The sequence below is a fragment of the Grampus griseus genome (genome assembly GCF_964374135.1).
Source record: "Grampus griseus genome assembly, chromosome: 17".
Lineage (NCBI taxonomy): Eukaryota > Metazoa > Chordata > Mammalia > Artiodactyla > Delphinidae > Grampus > Grampus griseus.
This window is the reverse complement of record NC_139011.1, coordinates 38,490,156-38,515,932: the sequence shown is the minus strand read 5'-3', so window position 1 is coordinate 38,515,932 and position 25,777 is coordinate 38,490,156. Positions and strand designations below refer to the sequence as shown.

The following is a 25,777-nucleotide window of genomic DNA, read 5'->3' as shown; positions in this document are numbered from 1 at the left end:
ATACATGCCGTTTAATTATTCTGTATGATGAAATAGGAACTATGCATAAAGTATGCTCTATACTGAAAAACAGTGGTTGCCTTGAGGAAAAACACCTGTGCAGTTGAGTTGCAAGCTGGACTAGCCACTTATTTCTTGTTACTCCATTTTTACTTGAGAGAACAACTGATAGACCATGGTTATTTAGAGTTGGGTATTTGTAGACATTTTCTCAAAAATAATCAAGACAGTTCAAGGAAAACAACTGATAGTACTGTTGCAAATGATAAAATGATTTGTTGCGAAGTGAAAATTAGAAATTTGGAAAATTTGTGTCTACCACCATGAGCTTGACAACATCCCAGAACTTAATGAATTTCTGATGAGATCAGCAGTGATGTTAACAAATGTGTTGGGTTTTTTTAATATTGTATATAATGGATCGGGGGTTTTTTGTTTCTTTGTTTGTTTTTATCTGTTTGGTTGCACCAGGTCTTAGTTGCAGCAGGCGGGCTCCTTAGTTGCAGCTCAAGGGCTCCTTAGTGGCAGCTCGCCGGCTCCTTAGTTGTGGCATGAGAAATCTTAGTTGGGGCATGCATGTGGGATCTAGTTCCCTGACCAGGGATCGAACCCAGGCCCCCTGCATTGGGAGCGCACAGTCTTAACCACTGGGAGACCACCAGGGAAGTCCCCAGAATGTTTTTTGTTTTTGGGGTTTTTTAAATAAATTTTATTTATTTACGTATATATGTATGTATTGGCCACGTTGGATCTTCCTTGTTGCGCGCGGGCTTTCTCTAGTTGTGGCGAGCAGGGGCTACTCTTCGTTGTGGTGCGCAGGCTTCTCATTGAGGTGGCTTCTTTTGTTGCGGAGCACACGCTCTAGGCGCGCAGGCTTCAGTAGTTGTGACGCGGCAGGCTCAGTAGTTGTGGCTCATGGGCTCTAGAGCGCAGGCTCAGTAGTTGTGGTGCACGGGCTTAGTTGCTCCCCGGCATGTGGGATCTTCCCGGACCAGGGCTCGAACCCGTGTCTCCTGCATTGGCAGGCAGATTCTTAACCACTGTGCCATCAGGGAAGCCCCCCAGAATGTTTTTTAACCTTTTGGAAGATGTATGTAACTCAGTGAATCAGTATTTTCCAAATGCTCAATGCTTACATGTTACAAAAGTAGACAAGTATAAAAGATTCATTTAAGGTGCAAGGTAGACCAATGGATTTTAATGTAGTAAAGTATAGAAAGCTCATTGATGTAGTTTCAGATTCCACATTTGCAACAATTTTTAAGAAACTACCACTTGACAAGTTTTAATGTAATATTTTTTCCTTCCTCTACCTAAAATCCTTCATGATTTCCCGTTGTTATTACTTGACAATCTTGAACATAATCCAATGGCACTGTGGCTCAAGTCTCTTTTCTTACCGCTTACCTTCTCTAAGCTCCAGACACTTTGGTTTTCTTTCTTTTCCTTTTTTTTTGAAATTTAGTTTATTTATTTTATTATTTTTGGCTGTGTTGGGTCTTTTCCTGCAGGTTTTCTCTAGTTGTGGCGTGCGGGCTTCTCATTGCGGTGGCTTCTCTTGTTGCGGAGCACAGGCTCTAGGCATGCAGGCTTCAGTAGTTGTGGCACATGGGCTCAGTAGTTGTGGCACATGGGCTCAGTAGTTGTGGCTTGCAGGCTGAGTAGTTATGGTGCACAGGCTTAGTTGTTTCGCGGCATGTGGGATCTTAGTTCCCCGACCAGGGATCGAACCTGCGTCCTCTGCATTGGAAGGCAGATTCTTAACCGCTGGACCGCCAGGGAAGTCCCCTCAATACCTTTTAAGAGTAGAAAAGAGTATCCTATGACCAAGAAGTTTGAGTGATTAGTGTTTAGAAGACCAAAGACAAAATTATTCTGAGGCAGCATAGATTTTATACAGGCATAAACTCTAGCAGTTAGCAAAATAGAGAAAAACCTGCATGCTCAGGGAGCTTACATACATTTGTTTTATGTTCCATAATACATCTTAGAAACTGTAGTTTCAAACCAGGGATTGGCAAGCCATGATCAGGTTCTCTGCCTATTGTTGAAAGTTTTATTGGAACACAGACACACTTATTCATTTGTTTATTGTCTGTGGCTGCTTTTGCAATACAACAGCAAAGTTCAGAGGCCTTATAGTTTACAAAGCCTAAAATATTTACTATCTGGTCCCTTTTTTTGCTGAACCCCTGTTTTAAACTCCTGATACAGTCTTTTGGGTTCATTAAAATGTTTCATTATCTGGAGTGCTTTAATATCATCTGATTCTCTAGGTCTTGGACTCTTGACCTTCCAGGCTCCCTTGTGCCGCAGTCTATAGCTTTGTGATTTCTTGGGTTTCACCCAAGGAATTAGTTTTCAAGAACTTCTTTAAGGTAAACCAAGTGGTTTTTTAAATAAAAGTGGGAATATCTTACCAGAGAAGCCTCATTTCTGCCCATAGACTTTTCTGTCTAAACACCTAATGAATAGTGGAACTGAGACCAGGACTAGGACTTCTGCCTTAACGCATCATTTTTCCATGATACCTGCTTGTATAGTGGCAAGAGGGGATCAAAAGTGAAATATGGTGAATTTGTATTTTATAATGCTATGATTGAAGTGAGAATGGAAGTGGAATCTCCAAGTGGAATTAGTTTAGGCTATTGGAAATGTGAGAACCAAATCTGGGAAAGAGTTCAGGGCTAGATAAAAGAAGTTCTTAAGAAAGGTTTCTTGTAAATTTTTTAAGATTATGAGTTGATAACCATGCTGTTTATGCAGTGTTCCATAACTTATGAGCTCACACCAAACATATTTAAATAATTTAATGGCTTGGATGATGAATCAAGTATACAAATGTAATAGCTCAAAGATTTTATTTGGGGGGACAGTGAGAGTTGGGAAGACAGGGCTATATGTAATGCAGTCTAATTTTAGGTTCTTTCATAGATTAACAAAATATTAATGGAATACCTTCTATATGCAGGATATACTATTCTAAGCACAAGGAATATAATGGTTGATAAAACAGGATAAAATGATTGATAAAAGAGTCACTATTCTTATGAAGTTTAGTGGGGAAAACAACTAAAAACAAGCAAGTATAGTCTCTAAAGTCAGGTGGTGTTAAACGCTGTGAAAGAAAATAACTAACCAGGGTGAGGAGAAAGAGGTAAAGTGCTCATTGTGGGCACTTCCTTGCACCTGCATCTCTACTCCTTACTTCCATTCAAAAAAAATGTATCAGAGTAGTAGTGAGTGGAGAGATGCTGAGTCTAGTTTAAATCATACCTCCTCCCCAAAATGGGGGAAATCAGTTGCAAGCCTGTCTACTTTTTAAAAGGTTTGTAATACTTTTCATAATTAATCTCATCCTGATATTGTGTCACCAAGGTACTAAGATTAAGTAAACTGCTAGTTCAGACAGAGTAGAGAAATGGAATTCGTATGCCTCTTGGACCATTCATCCTTTGCCATTTAACCATGCCCAACTCATCTGTATGTTTGAGACAAGTGAGAAAAATAAATAGTGCCAAAATGTGGAGCAGTATAAAATTAGGGACTTGCCACATTTAGGCAGGAAGTGGATGAAATTGATCCTAAAGCAATGGTTTTCAGACTTTTTCAAGTGGCAATTGCTAAAACTTCAAAATAAATTTCACTGACAACTTTTAATTTTGTCAAGTACACTTTTATTTTTGTTTATTTTCTTGGCTGCACCTCCTGGCATGTGGGATCTTAGTTCCCTGACCAGAGATCGAACTCACACCCCCTGCAGTGGAAGCGCGGAGTCTTAACCACTGGACTGCCAGGGAAATCCCATCAAGTACATTTTTTTTTAATTTGTTAATTTTTTTTGCTGATGTTTTTAAAATTAATTTTTATTGGAGTATGGTTGCTTTACAATGTTGTGTTAGTTTCTGCTGTACAACGAAGTGAATCAGTTATACGTACATGTATATGTATATGTGTATGTGTACGTATACATGTACGCATCCATTCTTTTTTAGATTTTCTTCCCATTTAGGTCACCACAGATCACTGAGTAGGGTTCCCTGTGCTAAACAGTAGGTTCTCATTAGTTATCTATTTTATACAATAGTAGTGTGTATATGTGAATCCCAGTCTCCCAGTTTGTCCCACCCCCACCCCCCTTGGTAACTGTAAGTTTGTTCTCCACATCTGTGACTCTGCTTTACCAATAAGTTCATCTGTACCATTTTTCTAGATTCCACATATAAGTGATATTATACAAGTACATTTTTAAAACCACTGTCACCATTACAAAAAGAAAGGAATTTTGACACAATGGAAGAAGAACAAAAATCTCGGAAAAAAGATTTTGCTGTGAGTTAATGAAAAACCTTATACACCAGCCACTAGTCAGCAGACCAGAGCACTCTAGTATCCATTTCTAACCTTTAGAAAATACTCAGCATTCCTCTTTTTCATGCTCTGTTTACTTTATCACTCCTGACATTACCAGCAGAGACTTTAGATGATTACAGAGCTGTAAGTATTAGAGAGGTCAGTTCCCCCAAATTTTAAGGACTAGTACTTTCCAGATTAGAGCATTAATAAATTGAATAAGGATTACATTCAGAACCTGGCAATTTACCTTGTGTGTAAATGGCTAATTGCAAAATAAAGTATCATTTAACTAAAAATTTGTACAGTATTCCTCTTCTGATAGTTTTGTTGCAATGCAAATATTAGATTATACTCCCTAAGTTAATCTTTTCAGCATTAATTGGGCACTGTTCTGCCTTTCTTTATACTTTGCAGTTCTTTAAAATAGCAGTATCTGTTAAGAGAGCAGTTAGCCATTTGAATAGATCTGCTTTTGTTGTCAAGGTATACCTTTTGCCACTCTAATACATGATAACACTTATTTGGGTATTGTCTAATATTACGGAGTGTTCGTTTATGTTAAGATTAAAAGATGAGCTTGATTATGGAAGTTATTTTTGTGTGTTTTCTTTGATAACCAGTTCATTTTTTTTTATATTTAAGTTCTGTGAATTTGAGAGCAAATTACTCATAGTCTTAGAACTACTTTAGCATGTGCTTTAAAGACTGTACTCTCCAAATTGGAATACATAAGAAGATCCATTGGGATGAAGGAAGAAAATATTAGGCTTTCTGTTTATACTATTTTTTATCAAAATATTAAGCTTTACTCACGTTTTATATATAGTCATTGGCATTCTTATTTAGGATGTTAAAAGGTATTAATTAATTAATTGGGGAGAGGAAGATGACAGAGATAAAGCAAATGGGGTGGAACTTGAGCTGGGTTAAGAAAAAATAATGCACATCATTTTAGGCATTGGACATCAGTAGAGGGAGGGAGGGGGTACACGGTAAAGGGTACAAGGAAAGTCACCCTAAGCACCCAGGCTACCGTACTTTATTTTGAGAGAAAATTCATGGTCAGTAACGTTTGGGCAAAGACAAGAATATTTAGAGATGACAGTCGTGTTGGAACCAAATGATTGTATATGTGAATAAAAGAATATACAGTTGAGATTAATTTGTGGAAGACCTGTATCATATGAGGAAGTTATTAGACTTTATAGATGGTAGAAAATGGTAGGGAGTTTTTAAATGGGAATGTAAATTAATTGGACTGGTATAGATATGTTGGGAGATGAGCAATGGGAGGGAAGCCCTTGAAGATAAGAATTTCTCCTAATGTCTCATTTACATGTCTGTTTCTCCTATTAGATTAGTATAGTACACTTTCCATAAGTAGAAAGTTTTATTTAGTTCTGTATACTGAGTTCCTAAAACAATGTCTGACACATAGTAGGTATTTAATAAATCTTGATTGTATGAAGACCATTCAGGAGAGGCTAGTTTAATAATCCACCCAGCTCCATAGTGAAGCCTGACAACAATGGGGGGAAGGACTATGGGTAACAGGAAGGCAGAACTTACGTTCTCAGTTTTCCTTCAACTGTTAGCTGTAATGGAGCTGATCAGAAGTAAGACATTCACCTCAGTAGGATGGCTGGGTCAATTAGTAGTGTGTATACATATTTACTTTATAGCTTTTTTTTTTTTTTTTTTTGCGGTACACAGGCCTCTCACTGTTGTGGACTCTCCCGTTGCGGAGCACAGGCTCCGGACGCGCAGGCTCAGCGGCCATGGCTCACGGGCCCAGCCGCTCCGCGGCATGTGGGATCTTCCCGGACTGGGGCACGAACCCACATCCCCTGCATCGGCAGGCAGACTCTCAACCACTAAACCACCAGGGAAGCCCACTTTAAAGCTTTTAATAGTATATTATGTTACGAAGTCTCATCTGAGTGAGAGGTTACTTTTAAAGTGAGGTTACTTTTAAAGGTAATAGTATAAAATCAAACAAGATGGAAGCCTAAATCAAGATAATTTCCCTTACTTTTCTGCAGATTTTAGTTTAATGACAAATCACAGTATATTTCAGTGTGAATGTAATTCCTGTCCTTTTTCCATAGCTTCCCTCTTTTAAAAAAAAAAAAGCTGATTTATGCATGTGGCTTTGTAGTCAGCAGTCTGCTTTCACATCTTACTTAATCCTTAAAAGAACCTTATGTGAAGTTAGTAGGAGTTTTTGTCCCATATGACAGTTGGGGAAAAGGATTTAGAGTGATTCAACCCTAAATCACATAGCTAATACATGATTGAATTTATATTTGGCATTATATGTAGAGAGTCAGAAAGGAAAGTATTTGTGAGGCAAGGCTCTGGAGTCAGAACTGGATTATAGTCTTGGTTTCAACACTTAACCCTATGTCTTAGGCAAGTTATATAATCTCTTTATGGCCTCAGGTTTCCTTATCTGTAAGGCGGGGGGTACTTACTTTAGTTTCTATAGGTGTGACTGTCCAATATAGTAGCTGTTTGCCACGTGTGGCTATTTAGCATTCTTTTTCGTACTGTCTTATTAATAGTTTTAATATTGATTACATTTTGAAATGATAGTAGTTTGGATGCGTTGGGTGAAATATAAAAATTAATGTTACATATTTTAACTTTTTAATATCTGCTAGAAAAATTTTAATTACATACGTGGCTTGGGTTATATTTCTGTTGGACAGTACTACTCTAGACCAGGGGTTGGCAAACTCTGACCCCCAAATTCAGCCAGATTCCTATTTTTAGAAATGCAGTTTTACTGGAACACAGTCACACCCATTTAATTATATATGGTATATGACTACTTTAATGTTACAGCAGCAGAATTATTTGGTTGCTACATATAGAACCATACGGCCTGCAAAGCCTAAAATATTTACTGTTTTATCCTTTATAGAAAAAGTTTGCTGGGAATTCCCTGGCGGTTCAGTAGTTAGGACTCTGCGCTTTCCCTGCCAAGGATGTGGGTTCAATCCCTGGTTGGGGAACTGAGATTCCCACAAGCCACATGGCCAAAAAAAAAGAAAGAAAAAGAAAAAGGTTGCTGACCCTTGCTCTAGATTGTAACTGATAGATGCTCAGTGTGTTACATCTTTACTTAAGAGTGGATATGAGATACAGAAAGTAGATTAGTGGTGGGTGCCAGTGGGGAAAAGGTAGTAGGGAGTGACTGCTAATGGGTCCCAGGTTTCTTTTTAGGGATGATGAAAATGTTCTGGAATTAGATACCAGTGATAGTTGTGCAACTTCGAAGATACTGAAAACCGCTGAACTACACTGAAAAAGATATCTCAATTTTTTTTAAGTGGATATGAGCCTGGTTTGGTAGAAGTAATAAACCAGTACCTTAAACATGATACATGTTAATGATAATGAGAACATGCAAAGAAACAGATGCATATCAACTATGGGGAACGTAAGAAAACATTTTAATAGTTTTTATGTATTCCCATGCCACTTGAGAATATTTGCAAGTAGTTTCTTGATAAGAAGCAATTAGCTATCATTTATTGCTTACTCAAACTGTCAGTTACTGCTTACCCTATTTCTTTTTAGTTGTAAACTTAACTTTAAGATAGTGCACAATAATACATACATAGCCAATCTCGGTAAATAGTCACAATAATACATACATAGCCAATCTCAGTAAATAGTTAAATGAGTGAATACGAAGTATAAATAAAATCTATATTTTTAAATATTAGTTCTCTTCTGGAAACACTTATCTAAATATAGAAATCATGGCTTCATGAAGTTTTTAGTAACCTTTTGAGAGGAGAAAATATTAGCAAAGGGAATTGGAAAGCCATTTCAAAAATGTCCATATCTTGTGTATGTGTAGATGTTTTTTCTTTAATGAATTACTACACATCTACCATATACAAATCTTAGGTATTTTCACACTGCTTGGAAACTGACAAAATATTACCTATTTTGTACAGTTGACTCATTAATTTGTTATACGAAGAGTATGCCAACAATCTGCTTTACGAAATCAAGAAACCAATAATCAAGTACATCATTTTCCTTCTGACCACTAGCAATAGGTTTTCGTTTTATTGCTCTGAAAACATCATGTTATAGTACCTTATTTATGATGTAAGTTAGGATAGCATGATGTCTAAGGGCACAGACTTTGGAGCCAGATAGACCTATTTCCTAATTTATTAACTTAATGCAACCCAGACAGCCTATTTAATATTTAACATCTCTAAGTCTTTGTTTCCTAATCTCTAAAATGGGAATAATACCTTTCTAGTGAGCTTTTTTTAAGGAATAAAGAATTGAATGTAACGTACTTATATAGTAACCACTGAATAAATGGTAACCTCATACTATTATTGCCATTTAATATGTTAAGTTTTTTAATCAAACATTAAATTTTTTTGGTTGTCAGCATCATACATTTTATTATGTATTTTACTGACGCCTACCTTTTCAAAAACATAATGAAATATTAAGTAACATTCTATTTTACTTTCAGTCAAAGAAAAATAAGAAGAAATCAAAGTCAGATGCTAAAGCAGTGCAAAACAGTTCACGCCATGATGGAAAGGAAGTTGATGAAGGTACTTGAGCAAGTGAAAGGACTGTAGAAAAATTTTTAATCCTTTTTTACCAAGGTGCATTACATAAAAGCTGCATTTGTTTCGCTTAATCTTTTATCTGGCTCTTCTTTTTAATAACTATAGATTTTAATGTACACATCTGTGACATTGTTAGGAGACACGTTTTTCCCCTAAATTATTTAAGTATCTAACAATGCTTTCCTTGAAGGGAACTGCCTTGAAATTTAAGGTCTAGCCCAATATCTTGAGCAATTTAAAAGCCGTTCATTTTGTCTTTGTTTCCTAGAAACGTGGTTTGGTTTTTTTCCCATTGTTCTTAAATATACCATCCCTAGAAGGCTGGGTGCGAAATTCTTAAGTAAGCCATTTATTGTCCTCACCTAATAAACCCATTTATTAGTACGTATATATAACAGTCCCCTACTAGTACTATCCAGCAAGATAAAAAATATGCACGATAACTTACATCAATTTTTTCTAAACCATAGATGACAGATCTGATAAAAATTACCAGAATAAATAATGGCAGTTAGCTGCCTAGAACAGCGAGATTAGAATAAATTCATAGGATAAATTAGTATAATCAGCACTCTTGGTTTTTAGTTTAATATCTAAATTTATCATGATACTTCAGATGCCCCACCATGTTTTCCCCCCAAAACTACAACTTTTTTGTCTTCCCCTTACTGAATAACGTTTTTTTTTCTGGGGCTATGTCAGGAGCCTGGGAAACTAAAATTAGTCACAGAGAGAAACGACAGCAGCGTAAACGTGATAAGGTGCAGTCTGATTCTGGTTCATTGGATTCAACTATCCCTGGGATAGAAAATACCATCACAGTTACCACCGAGCAAGTTACAACTGCATCATTTCCTGTTGGTTCCAAGAAGAATAAAGGTATATTAGTGGAACATAAGAGTGATACATCAAATCCAACTCCTTTTAATCAGATGTACAAAATATCATTACGTCAAAATCTGGCTATTTTAAACTGCTTACATCATTGTGCTGATATACCCTTCTTCGTGAGAGTACTGTGGACCATGTATTGGTTTACCTGATACCAGCAGTGTTACTTGTCACATACTGCCTAATGAATGGCCTGTTAAATTAAAATTGCCTTTCTGCCTTGTCACATGAGAGAATGATTGCTGCTTTTTTCTCACGTGTATTGCTTTGCCCCAACTCCCTAACATCTCCATTTCTTATAGTGGACATTCATTAAATGAAATGACTTGTCACCATTCTTTTCATTCCAAGATGAAACAAGCATGTTCTGGATAATACAGGTTCTATCTGGATTTCTTAGCACCCCAACTTTTTGAGAATGCTGTAGGTGTTTGATAAAGCTAGACTGGAACTGCAAACATTATTGAGCTAATGTTCTTCCCAAGTATTTCACATGTTCAAACTATCCAATACTGATGGCTTCTTGATAGTTCTTACATTGCCATCACTTTTACCCTGGAGACATCAGTCTACAGAGTGATGCTGTTCATCTTGCTTCAGGCATTGACTTTTCTTCCTTCACCTTTTCATTAATTGCCAGCACCTCCCACTTGTCTCCAAACCTCTGTCTTAGCCTTGGTGTCTTTTACTTTTTTGCTTGATGATTTGGTGGAATTTATTGCTGTGGTACAGCAGTGACTTCTGCTTATCCATTTTCACTGTCACATATTAGCCATGCTGTAGTGTTTCTGTTGGTGACTCCTTTTCACTGTCTTGTGCATGCCTTCCTTGCTAGCACAATCCTATGTCATGCTGGGTTTTTGATACCTTGTGATCATTATGCTTTTCAGTGTCAGAGAAATAGTATCTTTGTTATAACATGTAGTCTTACCGCTTGCCATATTTCCTAAGTCCTGCTCCAAATATTGGCAAAATTCTTCTAAGTTGATGTGTTTGCTTCCAGGATTGTTGAAAAGGCACCTAGCTGGTATTGCTGAGAGGTGGCAAAGTTGAATCCAATTACAGAGCCCAGTTCTTCAATTCCTACTTTAAAGAATCTTGATAACCATTATAGAACAGGAGACTCTATATATACTTGGGCAATTTTCCAGGTCCTTTTTTGGCATTTTAGTTGACTAAGAATATGATAACTAGAGAGCTCAAATCCTTAAGGACATGTGAAATATGCTGTGAGTAAAAAGTGGCTCTTTTCTAGTGTAAGACTTTAGTACTTAAAGGAGCAATTTATGATAAATAATTAGTAAAAATTAATTTGTATGTTACTCCTAACTTAATGTGCATAGTGGCCTATTTAGTATTAAATAAATTTTATTTCTATTTCAACCAGGTGATTCTCATCTAAATGTTCAAGTTAGCAACTTTAAGTCTGGAAAAGGAGATTCTACACTTCAGGGTGAGAGAAATTACATGTAACTTAAATTGAAGGCCCATCAAGATAGAAACTTATATGTATGTCTCTTTCCTCACATGAATGACACAGAAAGAAAAAAAAAGGCTTAGAAATGATTTTAATTACTAAAGTAACATAATCACAGTTCAGAGGTTTTAGAAAATAGATAAACAGAAAAATCACTCCCACTTCTAACAGTCTTTGGTATATTCTAGTTGTTTCTCCCTCTCCCCTATATGTAAAAACATTCTTTAATAGTTATGCAATTAATAGTTAATAGTTTATATGCAATTTTGATTCTTGCTTGCATTGTTTAAGCTAATAGAGAAAAAGATTTTTTTTTTTCCGGACTTGGGTTTGATATAGGCATATATGGGATAAAAGACTTTACCCCTGAAATTAGATAAGAAGCCTTAATACCTATAGTCTTCTAAACTGCTTCCTGAACAGTATCACATATTTCATAATAAATGGACTATAGTATAGAGTTATGCAGTACTTCACAAATAGAAAATATATTTTATTTACTAGTTTATGATAAAGATTGAATTAAGTAGAGAATGATACACCTTTCCTAAAAACTAAAGTGTAGTAAAACGTAAATTCACAAATGAAGAAGCACCTTCTCGTTTCAGGCTTGTTCTTAACACTGTCAGCTTCCTTCATTCTCATGGTTCTCAATCCTGGCTACACATTACAGCCATCTAGGAAGCTTAGAGAACCACACACGTATATAAAAAGAAACATGTACTTACATACACACACCTATGTGTATTTGTGTGTGTGTGTATATATATACACCACACAGATAATACATACACATGTGTACATATACCTGCATATAAATGTATACACACAAACATAATGATGTCTGGACTCTATCCCTAGAGATTCTGATTTTGATTGGTTTGGGCTGAGGCTCCAGTGTCTACTTTTAAGAAATTTTTCATTTCTTTCAAGGCTTTTTTTTTTTTTTTCACGGGCCTAGCCGCTCAGCGGCATGTGGGATCTTCCCGGACCAGGGCACGAACCCGTGTCCCCTACATCAGCAGGCAGACTCTCAACCACTGCACCACCAGGGAAGCCCAAGAAATTTTTCATTTGATTTTAATGTGCAGCCAGGTTTTAGAATCACTGCCTTATACTATATATATGTATGTGTATGTATATATATATATATATATATATATATATTTTTAAGGAAAGCGCATGTAACTAAGAAGAAGTTTTATGTTCTTAGTGGGTGAGTATTCTGAGTATACCAGAATATGTGTTTTCTTCTTTGCTCTGTTTTACTTCTTTTGAGCAAGTCAGTCTGCTTTTGAAAACATAATTAGTATATATATTAAGTTCAAACATACTCGTAGTTTTTAAATTAGCAGTCATCCATGGTGGTCATGTCACTTTTTAAATTCTTCATTTTATCTTTAAAGCTTGAGCTATTTAGAGGATAAATAAAAATATAAATATAAATCAAGCAATTATAGAAACTTGAAAATATCCCAGTTTTAACAGGGAGTCATATATCCATTTTTAATCTTTATTTTCTTTTCTTTAAGTTTCTTCAGGATTGAATGAAAACCTCACTGTAAATGGAGGAGGCTGGAATGAAAAGTCTGTAAAACTCTCCTCACAGATCAGTGCAGGTGAGGAGAAGTGGAACTCTGTTTCACCTCCTTCTGCAGGCAAGAGGAAAACTGAACCATCTGCTTGGGGTCAAGACGGTGGAGATGCTAATGCAAATGGAAAAGACTGGGGAAGGAGTTGGAGTGACCGATCAATATTTTCTGGCATTGGTAAGAACTGTTAGAAAATTTTAAGTTTGTTTAAAATGCCTATCTGGTACATTTAAAATTTTCCAAGAATGAAAAACAGATCCATTAGTAGAAAAATTAGTCATGCTATACAGAAAGAATATAGATTAACTCATCTCACATCCTTCACATGGAGCAAAATGGGAACTAAATAAGTGAATAATAGCATTTATTATTTACTCTTTATTTAATTATTTCACTTGCTTTTATCACATTTGATTATCAGTTTAGCTAACTGATATAATTGTGTATTTTTAGTGATGTAATAAGAGTAATGTGTAAGCAGACTTTTTGACTGATTTCAACAGTTCTACTATTGAGTTTAAATAAAAGTAGTAAATGGAGATACAGTTTATAGCGTCAATTTATATACTATTTTACAGTCTACAAAATGCCTATTTGTAATTAATTTTTCCCCTGGATTCTAAAGATAAAGACTAGTAGTGAGAAGCTTATTTCTGTTGAGAGCCATCGAGTTAAAAGCAACTTAATTTCAGGTGTGTTTGTGTGTGCATGTGTTATAGAAAAGAAATCCATATTTAATATGGAAAACTGCAAAAAGAGAAGGAAAAACCCACTGTTATACATTACCCAGTGACAACCATATATTTCCTTATGGTCCTTTTTTTTTTTTTCTTGTGTACAATTCTGTGGGTTTCATTTTGGTTTTTTTACACAATCCAAATCATACATGCATTTTTGTGTTCCTCCTCCCTCACTTAATATTGTGCCTCAAACATTTTCTTTACTTTCTGTATTTTATTTAATGACCATGTGATACATTGTGTAAACATAGCATAAACTATTTCACTATTCCCGTATTATCGGAGAAATAACTTCTTTTTTTAAAGAAATGTAAATGGCGTTGCATTGAATATATTTGTTTGGGGGTTATTTCTTTAGGATAGATTCTTGGAAGTGATATTATTGGATTAAAGGAAATATGAATGTTTACTCTACGACATGTTGTCAAAGTATTTTCTAGGAGAATTCTAATTTATCCTGTCAGCATCAGTATGAGTGCCATTTATCATATGCTTACCAAGGTTGAGTATTCTTATTTTTTTAATCTTTTCTAATTTGATAAGGAAAAAATACATAAATTGTTTTGGTTAACTTTTTAAAATCACTAATGAGGTTGAGTGTTTTTCACAACTTTGTTGATCATTTCTGTTTCTTTTGTAAATTGTCTGTTCATGTTCTTTGCCCATTTGTGTAATGGCCTCTGTTTCTTGTGCTTTAAGTTGTAATTCCTTGTGCATTAAACATATAATCCTTTCTGTTGTGCTTGTTGCAGATATGTTTTGCTTGGTTTATTTTAGTTTGGGGGAGCAATAGACATTACAGAGTTTTTAGTGTTTAAGTAGAAAGAACTGTTTCTTTGCATGTTACTTGCTTTTCCCATCACTTGTAAGCTTAGAAAAACTCATGTTGACTAACATCCCTAAGAAGCAGACTCTATATCATTTGCTAATATTGTTCTTCAGCTTGTCCTCCCCTCTTCCCCTGCAATGTCCAGAAATTGTGTAGAAATATCAAGATTTGTTTGGAAGAAGAGACAATCCCTAAATTCCTAGCCTCGTTTTCAGCAGTAATAAAAGCATAAATTTCTATGCTAATAAAGCATCCTTTCACACTTAATAAAAGAAATGGTCAAATTTTATCAAGTAATCTTAAGAACAATGACCTTTTGAGATATTTGCAATTTACTTACAAAACCTATGTAGCATTTTCATAATTAGTACATAAATTAGTTGGTAGTACTTGCTTAATGTTGCTGTAGACAAACTTAAGCAGCAGATTAGAGTTCCTGCTTAGATGGACTAGGACCTTTATTGAAATTGAAAGGGAACTATATTAAATGAGGTTTGCAGTGAGTTGCTGAGAAGAGACAGATGTGACTTGTCTCATGGATGTATATACGTTCCTTAAAATACTCATACGTAAGTAGGCAATTGCTTTAAAATGTTGAGAAGATATCATGGTGTAGTGGAATGAGCTTGTTCCTAGTTCAGACAGACCTATTTGGGATGAATCCCTGTTTTTCCACATACAAGCTTTTATGGATATTAGGCTAGTTATTTAACCTGTGTGAATCCCATATTCAAGTAGTTGTAAGGATTGGCTATAATGAGTGTGAAGTACCAAGTTTCAGTGCCTCATCCAAACTAGTAGCTTAATTGTGGTAGATGATCGTGTAGCTTGCTGTAGCAGAGAAAGAACATGGGTTTGGAAAGTAGGTTTAAGTTCCAGTCATGGCTCGGGTGTTTTCTGTCAGCAGGTCACTTAACTGCTCTGAAACTTTGCCTAGCAGGGCTGCCCTAAGGATTAGAAGTAGTTGGTGTAAAGAGCCCAGTACATAATAGACATTCAATAAATGTCTATTGCCATATTAGGTGGTTCTGATTTCTAAGGGTATCTTTAAATATTATTATCATAGTTATAAATCTGTACGTATCTTTCAAGTTTCATTGCAAATTGAAGGTTCCAAGTGACGTTCTTTATTTTAACAGCTGCTTGGTCTAGTGTGGATAGGGGAATGAATACCTCTGAACAGAATTCTGCTTCTTTTGCATCTCTCACACTTAACTCTGCTGTTTCTGGTATGTGAAAACAGTCTTTCATTTAGTTAACAAAAAAATTTTCTGTTTAATTTTAGCACTTGCTATTTGAAAAAAATAATCAGAGTCAAGTACTGCTATCCACATAAATTATAGATATACAGTATAAAGTAGCAGAGGCCTTAATAAAGAAAGACCTAAATTCTTACCTGCAGGTGGCTTAGTTCCTTTCTGTGGTGGAGATCAGAAGATTTTGTGGCCTAACTTAACTGAAAGTGTGTTGGCACACAGACGAATGCAAATAGAAGGCCTTCCCTTCAAGGTCATGACACTCTTCTGTTACTAGTTTACCCCTACCATAATTCTACTTGCAGTTTGGCATTTTATTTCTATCTGCCCTTATTCATCATGAGTTTATAGCTTTTGGGTTATGTGGACCCTCTGAGTATCTGTTGAGTTAGAAAATTCATTATTACTACTAAACTACTATAATTCAGCATTACTTACATGGATATGCCTTTTATTAATAATATAGATGCTATATATACTTAACAAATACTACATAAACATGGGACACATTTAGTTTTGTAATGTTTAGTTCACGTTAGAATTCATGGACCCAGTACTAATCTTGTAGTTCCACAGTGTCTGGAGTCACCTAGTCTAGAATAGAGGTCAGCAAACTTCTTCTGTAAAGGGCCCAACAGCAAATATTTTAGGCTTTGTGGGCCATACCGTCTTCTGTTGCAACTACTTAATTCTGCCATTGTAGCAGTAAAGCAGCTAGAGGCAATACATAAACCAAATGAGTGTGTCTGGTTCTGAAATATTGTTCTTTTGATTTTTTTTTCAACCATTTAAAAATATAAAAACTGTTCTTGGTTCATGGGCCATACAAAAAAGGGATGGTTAGATCTGGCCTATGAGTTGTAGTTTGCCAACCCTTGGTCTCATAGGCTACATTTTAGTTCCAGAGGTACAAGTTAATTTCTTCCTTCATTTGGTGACTTTGTACAACACAGATGCTATTCTATTCATATATTCAGAGAAAGCTGCTAAAGAAATAGCAACAATGTTACTGTAGTCTTTCTAAGCAGCTAATGTGCTATTTATATATGAATTTTATAGGGTTACTCCATTTGTCAAAATTTATATTTAAAATATATAACTGTTTTGAGTATATTTCAAGCATATTAGTGGAAGGCTAGTAAGATCATCTATAACCAAGTGAAAATTTATAAGTGAGTAAGGACTTTTGTGAGGGGAAGTGTCTTTTATACTAACAGGTATTCTTCTTAACCCTTTATCAGTGGCTCTGAATGCAAAGTGAATATCACAGTCACCTAAGAAGGACTCCAAAACATGTGCAAATTCTGATTCAGAAGGTCTGGGGTATATAAATCCCTGATGGAAAACCACTGCTTTACATTTCTATTCTAAAACGAATTTATGGCTATAGAGCCAAGGATTTTTGACCTGGCATCCTTTAATTTATATGCAAAACTTTGTGTAAGTCCTGGACAGTAGTCCAACCACAGCTTTCATCATATTGCTAAAGGACTGTGTGACCCCACTCACCCCACCTATTCCCCACCTCCTAAAAAAGTAAAAACAGAAAAAATTTAGAAGATAATATTCTCTTGCTTTTAAGTGCACTTGAACTTACCTTGGTCTCTAAACCACCAGCACAACTGTCTTATTCTCTTTGGCTTCTTTCTGCCTTACCTCTCTAGATAGTCATCTATTTCTTTTATTTTTTCTTAGGCAGAAGGTTCTAGCAAGCTCAGACATTTTCTAGTTGTGTCCTTCAGGGTTCTAAGGATAGAGGCATACCCTGAAATTTCCAGTATTTCTTTTATGCTTTATTATTTTTCATGAAGAAGAAAAATAAAACAATTTTTCTTTGACTTCTTGAAATTTGTAGATACCTGGTTTGAAGTATATATTATAAAGGACAAAATCTAAGGGATTGGTACTAGGGAAAAAATACATTTCTGATCAGTGAATTCAATCCAGTGATTATCGTGCTTAATCTAAAATTACCCTCAATTCTGCTTTTCTTTATCTTAACTCTTTTTCTGATGTCTGCAGTTTTCCTTTTAGGAGAAATAAAAAATAATTAAGTCTTCGTGTGCAAAGTATAGAACTATTGTTATGAAACATCATTAGAAAATTCCATTTTTAATTTTATTGCATTCGTTTTCATTTAAGGGTCTACTGCTGAGCCAGTTTCTCAGTCTACCACTTCTGATTATCAGTGGGATGTTAGCCGTAATCAACCATATATCGATGATGAATGGTCTGGGTTAAGTATGTCCTTTTAAAAATTATCAGTTTATTTTTGTTTTTGTTTTCAGAATTTTCTTTCTAACACCCTAATTCATGCTTTATGTTTTAATTTTAATCCTAATTTTTCACCTTTTAGGTCATAGTAATATAGTTTAATACCAAATGTATACTACTTGTAAACTGACTATTGAATACCTGTAGAATTAAAACTAAATTCACTTTTCATGATTGAGGCAATATTTAAACATGAAGTTTTCTTATAATTGCTCTGTAGTTTGTCTAGTTTTTAAATTGTTTTAAATGAATGTTCTATTTCTTTTCCTAGTTTTAATATAATAGAGTAAATAGAATATACAGGAATGGCTTTGAATTCATGAGGTATGCACGTTTTTATATTGGTAGAAAACCATTTTCTTAGTCTCATTTCCAGTAGAAGCATAGGAAAGTTAAAGGCAAGAGTCACAAAAAAAGAGGAAGGGAAAAGGAAGAATATGGTTTTTATGTTCAGAAAGTTCATACCATCTTCATTTAAAAAAAAAAAAAAAATTTTCTTTTTCCCCACAACCTTAAATGTTAGAATTTAAAACCCTCTGGAAACAGGACTTTCCTTATCCTCAGTACCTAGTGCAGTTTTTTATACACAGGTGTTCAATAGTACTAATGATAATAAAATCAAACACCTGACTGTGCCAGGCAGTGATCTAGATGGTTTAAGTCTTATGCATATTATTAGCTTGTTTAGTACAATTCTGTGAGGTAGGTATTTTTTTTTCCCACACTTTCCAGTTGAAGAAACTGAGGTAAAGAAAAGTTATCTAATTTTCCCCAGCCACACAGTTAAGTGGAAGAGCTAGTATCAAACTTTGGTAGTCTGGCCCCCAGAGTTCATGTTCTTAACCACTGCATGGTACAACCTCGATGATGATTGTAATCATGAAGGTATGCTTGCAACATAATCCAAAGATTAGTCTTAGACTAGTCTCTGTTAGATTCGTTGAAGCACAGTTGAGGGAGGTGAGGTTGGAAAGGTATATTAGGAAGGACCATATTGTGAAAAGCCTTGAATTGCTGGCTAAGTATTAGGGAGCCAAGGGTCAGAGTACTAGTTTAGAAGGTAGATCCTAGTTCTAGTCCTGACTTTAAAACATAGTACCTCATATGTCTTGGACTTTGTCACTTATCTTGGAATCTAGATTAATTGACCTGTGAAACAGAGCAAATAATCTTTCATATCTACTTCCATAGAGTGTTATGAGGTTTTAATGAGGGAGTGAACATGAAAGCTCTTTGAAAATTATAAAGTATCAGATAAATACAAAGTATTACAAGGATGTGAAGCACTGTTTTGTGGGGGGTGGGGGAGGAAACAGTCTGTACTTCGGGAAGAATGATCTGCTATATGCAAAATAGAATTGAGGAGTGATTGTAAGAAAATAGCACTGAGTTGTCTTGGGCAGCTGTGGGTTGAAGCTGAGGAAAATGGAGCAAACAGGGCTCTAGGCTTCCCTGCTTGGAAAGAATAGCTCTACTTTTATCTTTTTATTCTTGTGATAATGAAAAACACAATTGGCTGATAAATAAGAGACTGAAATAAACATATCCATGGGACTCTGTACTTAAGTAATAAGTATCAGACCGCCTTTTTTGTTTGTTATGCTGTATTGGCAGTCTTTTCAGTCCAAAGTTACTCTTTAACCTGATTTTCTCTGTGAATTTTATTTTTTGTGTTATCTTCTTTAATGTCGCTAATTTTGGTACTCAGTGAATTTAGTTATTCCTTCTAAATTTATAGAATGCATGAAGTATTTGAGATTACTAATCCACAAAGTATATATATACTATCTTTACATTTAACAATGTGATACGATTAATATATTGACCCTCTGGTTTGAGGCATAAACATCATTATCTAGCAGAAAGGCATTGAATTTACCCAAGCACTTGAATATAAAGTTAAGATGCTGGAACTTCCCTGGCAGTCCAGTGGGTAAGACTCTGCGCTCCCACTGGAGGGGGCACAGGTTTGATCCCTGGTTGGGGAACTAAGATCCCGAATGCCACGCATTGAGACCAAAAAAAATTGTTTAATAAAGTTAAAGATGCTAAAGTACAGAAGGTAATGTTTTTTAAAGACAGATGTTAATCATTCAGTTATCTTGATCATAAAGGAACAATATCGTCATAACCCCTGTAAAAAGTCAGATGTTGAATAGAATTTTGTTTTTGTTGGCACACCAGAGTGAAAGAATTAACGGCAGCATAGTGAATGGGTTGAGAGCATGGGCTTTGAGGACAGACTACCTGGGTTCAAATCTTAGCTTCATTGTTTTTCTGTGCTTCAGTTTCATCATCTGTAAATATAATATTTCTTCCCTCACAGACTTGTTGAGAGGATTAAGTGACATAATACTTATAAAGCCCTTAGAACACTGCCTGATACATTGTAAATATTCAGTAAGTGCTGTGATGCTATTGATGATATTCTTCTAGGAGCATAATTAGTCTACTCAGTGGGGTTAATTTGTAAATTGTCTGTTTAAACACTAGAGAAATTCTTTCTAACATATTTGTTTTATTTTATTAAAGTTAATGCTGAATTAAGTTCTGACCAGAAACAGCTGACAACCATTTTCTTACTGAGATAAAAAGGAAAATAGCTACGGGATGCTTAAACCTAAAACATTATTTCACAAGCAAATTCAATAGAGAGACAAATTCCTTACCATTTTGAAAAGACAGCTAATATAAAGCTCTTTGGAAAGACTTTGGCAAACTAATGGGAGAATTTTAAGAAATGAGAAATTACTCTATAAATGGAGGGAACTATGCTATGAATGAAACTGTACTACATAGTTTCAAGGAAACTAAGATTATTAGCACCAAGTATATGTATACTTGGTGCTAATAAACTAAGGTTCATTAGGCCCATGAACCTTAAGAATTATGCGTTGTCTCCTGGTGACAATTTTTAGGCTTAGTTGATTGATCTGTTGTTTTAAAGTAGTTTTATTTGGGGAATTCCCTGGTTAGGACTCTGCACTTTCACTGCCAAGGGCCCCAGTTAGATCCCTGGTTGGGGAACTAAAATCCCACAGGTCGGGGGTGAGGGGCGGTGGGAGGGTGGGGGGGAGTAGTTTTATTTGATCCCAGTTAATTTAAAAATTATATAAAAACCAACCTGAAATCAGTAAACGTGGAAAAATCACAATAAAGCTTTATAAAGCCTGTAGAGATTTATGCTTCTATTAATGTTCTGATAGAAGTTGAAACATAGACTACAGTTACTCCTCAAACTTTATGGCTGTCTAAGCCTTTTACAAAAAAAGATAATTTTACCGAGTACTTTACTAGATTTTTATCCCTCACCCCCCACCACCACCGTATTTATTAAGAAAAGAGTTTATATGTTAAATAGTGCCCATTCACTTAAACTTTTTTTTTTTTTTTGACAAAATAAAGTTTTTTTTCCGACAGGAATCCCTAAGTGACCTGGCTTATGGACAGCAATTTTCCAAATCTGGGTTTCTTATTTGTGAGGTTTAAGCAAAACAGTTGACAGCTTTGGCATTCAAATCTCCTAATAATATTTTTAATGAATGCTTGGTGTAAGATGAGCAATTGGTTCCAGACATCTACTAGATACTTTTTTTTTTTTTTTTTTGGTCTGTGCTGGGTCTTAGTTGCAGCACTCAGGATCTTCCTTGCGGCATGCGGGATCTTTAATTGCAGGATGTGGACTTCTTAGTTGTGGCATGTGAACTCTTAGTTGCGGCATGCATGCGGGATCTAGTTCCCCGACCAAGGATCGAACCTGGGCTCCCTGCATTGGGAGCACAGTCTTACCCACTGGACCACCAGGGAAGTCCCATACTACTAGTCCGGGAGGTCACATACTACATACATATTTACTTATAAAAATGACTTCTGCATTAAAACATAACCAAGTGTATCTTATTGAGAGATTTATCAGGATTGGGAGAAATAAATTCTTAATTGTGTATGCCTGATAGCTTAGAAACTGTCTTTCTATCGTTAATGTCATCAGTGATATATTAAAAGCAGTAGGTACCATTTATTGAGCACTTACTGCATTGCTATGAACTGCTTTACATGTATTTAATATAATCCTTTCAACAATCCTATGAAGTTGGTACATAGCCAATTAAGATTGAGACATTTGACCAAAATCACATAGTTATTAAATGGTAGAGCAATATTCAGATATAGGTCTGTTTGATTCTAAGGTCCATGCTCTTAACCTCTATGCTGTTACTGTGTAATACTGGCTCTGGATACCTGCTCATGGTAGTAAATTTAGAAATATATGAAGGAACTTCCTTTTTTGTAACACATTTCACACTTGTAATCACTCCATGTTTTTCCTCTACTGGACCATAAATTCTTGCTTATGATGTTTTCAGTCTCTCCCCATCCTCTACTGGTTTAGCCCCTCTTCTCCCTTTTCGCACTTCCCATGACAGAATCTGTCACTCTGTACTTAATTGTTGTACTTACTTATCTTCATCCCTGAGTAGACAGACTGCGAGCTCCATGTGGGGAGGGATTATTTCATACTCATTTTTGTACCTCTGTTATCTGTCTAGCTCAAGTTCTAGTATTTAGTAAGTACTTAATAAGATGAAATTCCTGTAACTCCGTTGTTAAGATGTATCTATTATTAATGTATTCTTTTCTTTTGTCTCTTCTTCTTATAAATTTGGGATCATGTTGCACAGGCAGTTTTGTCTATGATTTTTATTCTATGAGCATTTTCCCAGATCACAATATATTTATCCAAAACACAGATTTTTTTTTAAGTCTTCATGAGGTCATATAATAATACCTCCCCTCTAAACAAAAATAATAGAATTCATGTGGAAAAATAAGAATAGTGAAGAAGATAAGAGTAATGCAGGCAGATTTGTTGTTCTAGATAATAAAATATATTACAAGTTATATTTTGTATGACAGGAATAGATGAATGGAACAGAAATTCCAGAAATGGACTGAAGTGTATATTTAAGAATTTAATATTTCATAAAAGTAGCATTTGGCATTAATTGGGGAAAGGTTGGATTTTTTTTCAATAAAGAGCAATGTTAGAATGACTTGTTAACCATTTAGAAATAAAGTCTAAGTTCTGTTATGTTAACATTAAGTAGTTATTATAGGTGTATATATGGATGTGTATGATGTCCAGGGAGAGGAGGGAAGAATTAATTTTGAGAGCTACTTATCTAACCAGGGTAAAGCCAAAGATTGTTTTTCTCTTTTAGAATAAGCCAGTGATAGCTTCCCAAAGGAGGTAAAAATTCAGTGCTTCCTAGCGTGAAAGAATTTGGAAGTCTAGATTAGAAATTTATTCTTCAAAAAAAAATTTTTTTTTTCTTGAGAAGAGGGTGATAGAAGCCCTGAAAGTGACTCATATATTTTGGAAAGATAAAAGTAGCATTGAATAATCTGAAAAAATATAAGAAGGTAAAGTATTTTTTTAAAAAGAGGAGAAAAAGAAGAGGTTGACTATTGTGCATGACTTGGTGAATTTGAAGAAGAACCTAATGTTAAACAGTTCACAAGGAGGGAAGAGCGTGATTTCGGCACTGCTGTTAGAGAGTGACTCATTTTACACCCTGAGGGGACAAATCAGAAAAAATGACCAAGTCCTAGATGAAGTTACACATAAACAGTGAAAAGAAAGCAAATTCAGGGGATAAACTTCCTTTGATAATAAAGGAAGTAGCGAGAGTGGAATAAATGGTTAATTCATAAGTTTTCTGGAGTTTCTTAGACATTCCATCTAGTCATATAATGTGCCCAGCAGAAGTTGGGTAAAGGTTTTTACCGTCATGTTATTGGGTATTTTTCCTAGCCCTTAAAATGTACTTGGGAGGAAGAAGAGCAGTAGTTTAAAATTACAGCTTAGTTCAACATAAGGAATTTGGGGTTTTGCATTTAGTTTTTGGCAGAAGTGACAGATACCTAATTGACACTGTTAAATTTTAGATGGTATGTCTTCTGCTGATCCCAGCTCTGATTGGAATGCGCCAGCAGAAGAGTGGGGAAATTGGGTAGATGAAGAAAGAGCTTCACTTCAAAAGTCCCAGGAACCAATTCCTGATGATCAAAAAGTGAGTAAAGGGATTAGTGGGTGTTTATTTCTCTAAGCAACCAACTGTATTGGAATTATTAAGGGTTACATTCTGTATTACAAATATATCCAGGGGTAGAGTTGCTTCAGAGAGACATTCTAATCATATTTGCTTCAGTCATCTTATGTCCACATGCCTTCTCTCCATTACTGTTTCTTCTTTCCACAAATTATTGAGGATTCTACTATGTGGAAAGCACTATTATATACTGATAAGAAAAAAGACGCACAATTCCTGTCCTCATCAGAATTATTATAACAGCCTACCAACTTTTAGTGTGTTTAGAGAAGAGTAGATTGGTTCTCAATGAAAAATTAAGGAAAGCTTCATAGCAAGATAAGACTGAGAACCTTATGAAAAAGGGACCAAGGCAGGAAAGTAACATGTTTGGTGGAGAGGTATAATACACGTGTGGAATCAATTGGTGGTAGGATCAATTGTTTGTACGTCAGTCTCCCTTTCTAGGCTTCATTCCTTAAAGAAAGGGACCGTGAAGTTTTAATTTTGTAGCTCTGTAAACTAGAGCTACAAAACATGATTCACATTCAGTAAATGAATAAATAGATGAAATGAGTGGTATATATACCTTGCCACATTTTTATGGAATTCTAGAAGTAATGAGAACCTACTGACAGCTTTTAAACTAGGGATAACCTAATCATTGCTAGGGTTAGAAAAATTAGGCTGGGAGCTTCCCTGGTGGTCCAGTGGGTACGACTCCAAGCTCCCAGTGCCGGAGGCCGGGGTTTGATCCCTGGTTGGGGAACTAGAATCCTGCTTGCTTGCTGCAGCTAAGAGCCCTCATGCTGCAACTAAAAGATCCCGCATGCCGCGACTTCCCTGGTGGTCCAGTAGCTAAGACTCCACACTCCCAATGCAAGGGACCCAGGTTCAATCCCTAGTCAGGGAACTAGATCCCACATGCCGCAACTAAGAGTTCAAATGCCACAACTAAAGATCCCGCATGCCACAACTAAAAAAAGATCCCATGTGCCACAACGAAGATCCCGCACACAGCAACAAAGATCCCGCATGCCGCAACTAAGACCCAACACAGCCAACCAAACAAACAAACAAATAAATAAATAAAAATAAAAAGATCACTCATGCCGCAACTAAAAAAGATCCTGCGTGCTGCAACGAAGATCCTGTGTGCCACAACTAAGACCTGGCACAGCCTAATAAATAAATTTTTTGAAAAAGAAAAATTAGGCTGGATATAGCAAAAATGAGAAGACTGGTTTGGGAGGCTATTTTATACTATTTTGATTTCATGAATCAGGAGGAGATAATGAACTAAGTTGATAGCTTTGAAAAATAAATGGAAGTGGTTATTTACAAAAGTCATTAAGCTACTGATAGAACTTTTCTACTGGTTGGTTATAGAAAGAAGGGTGAAAAGTCAAAGAGGCTCTGAAGATACTAGGGCCATTATTATTCAACAGACATTAATTGCATCTGCCATGGGTCAGATATTGTGCTAGTAGAGAAACAAGACACAATTACTGCCTTCGAGGAGCCTACAGTCTAGTTAGGGAGGAGAGGAGGGAGACAGGCACATTGGAAGATAAAAGTAATGTTATAATGTGTTAGGTATTATGGAAACACTTCGGCGTTTTAGCAAAGGCATCCCAGAGGTTAAAGCAGAATG

General features: G+C 35.7%; 1 protein-coding gene across 5 annotated transcripts in view; it reads left to right on the top strand.

Annotated features, from left to right (window-relative positions):
- MTDH (metadherin) overlaps window positions 1-25,777 on the top strand; it is a 56,320-nt gene that overhangs the window by 17,575 nt on the left and 12,968 nt on the right. For 2 of the 5 annotated variants that reach the window (XM_082674603.1, XM_082674607.1), the window contains exons 3-9: window positions 8,870-8,954; window positions 9,675-9,851; window positions 11,251-11,316; window positions 12,873-13,109; window positions 15,641-15,730; window positions 17,900-17,998; window positions 23,981-24,105. In XM_082674603.1, coding sequence (XP_082530729.1) covers window positions 8,870-8,954; window positions 9,675-9,851; window positions 11,251-11,316; window positions 12,873-13,109; window positions 15,641-15,730; window positions 17,900-17,998; window positions 23,981-24,105 — 879 coding nt within the window. The remainder of the gene's footprint in view (window positions 1-8,869; window positions 8,955-9,674; window positions 9,852-11,250; window positions 11,317-12,872; window positions 13,110-15,640; window positions 15,731-17,899; window positions 17,999-23,980; window positions 24,106-25,777) is intronic. The other 3 variants (XM_082674605.1, XM_082674604.1, XM_082674606.1) reach the window with 3 other exon arrangements.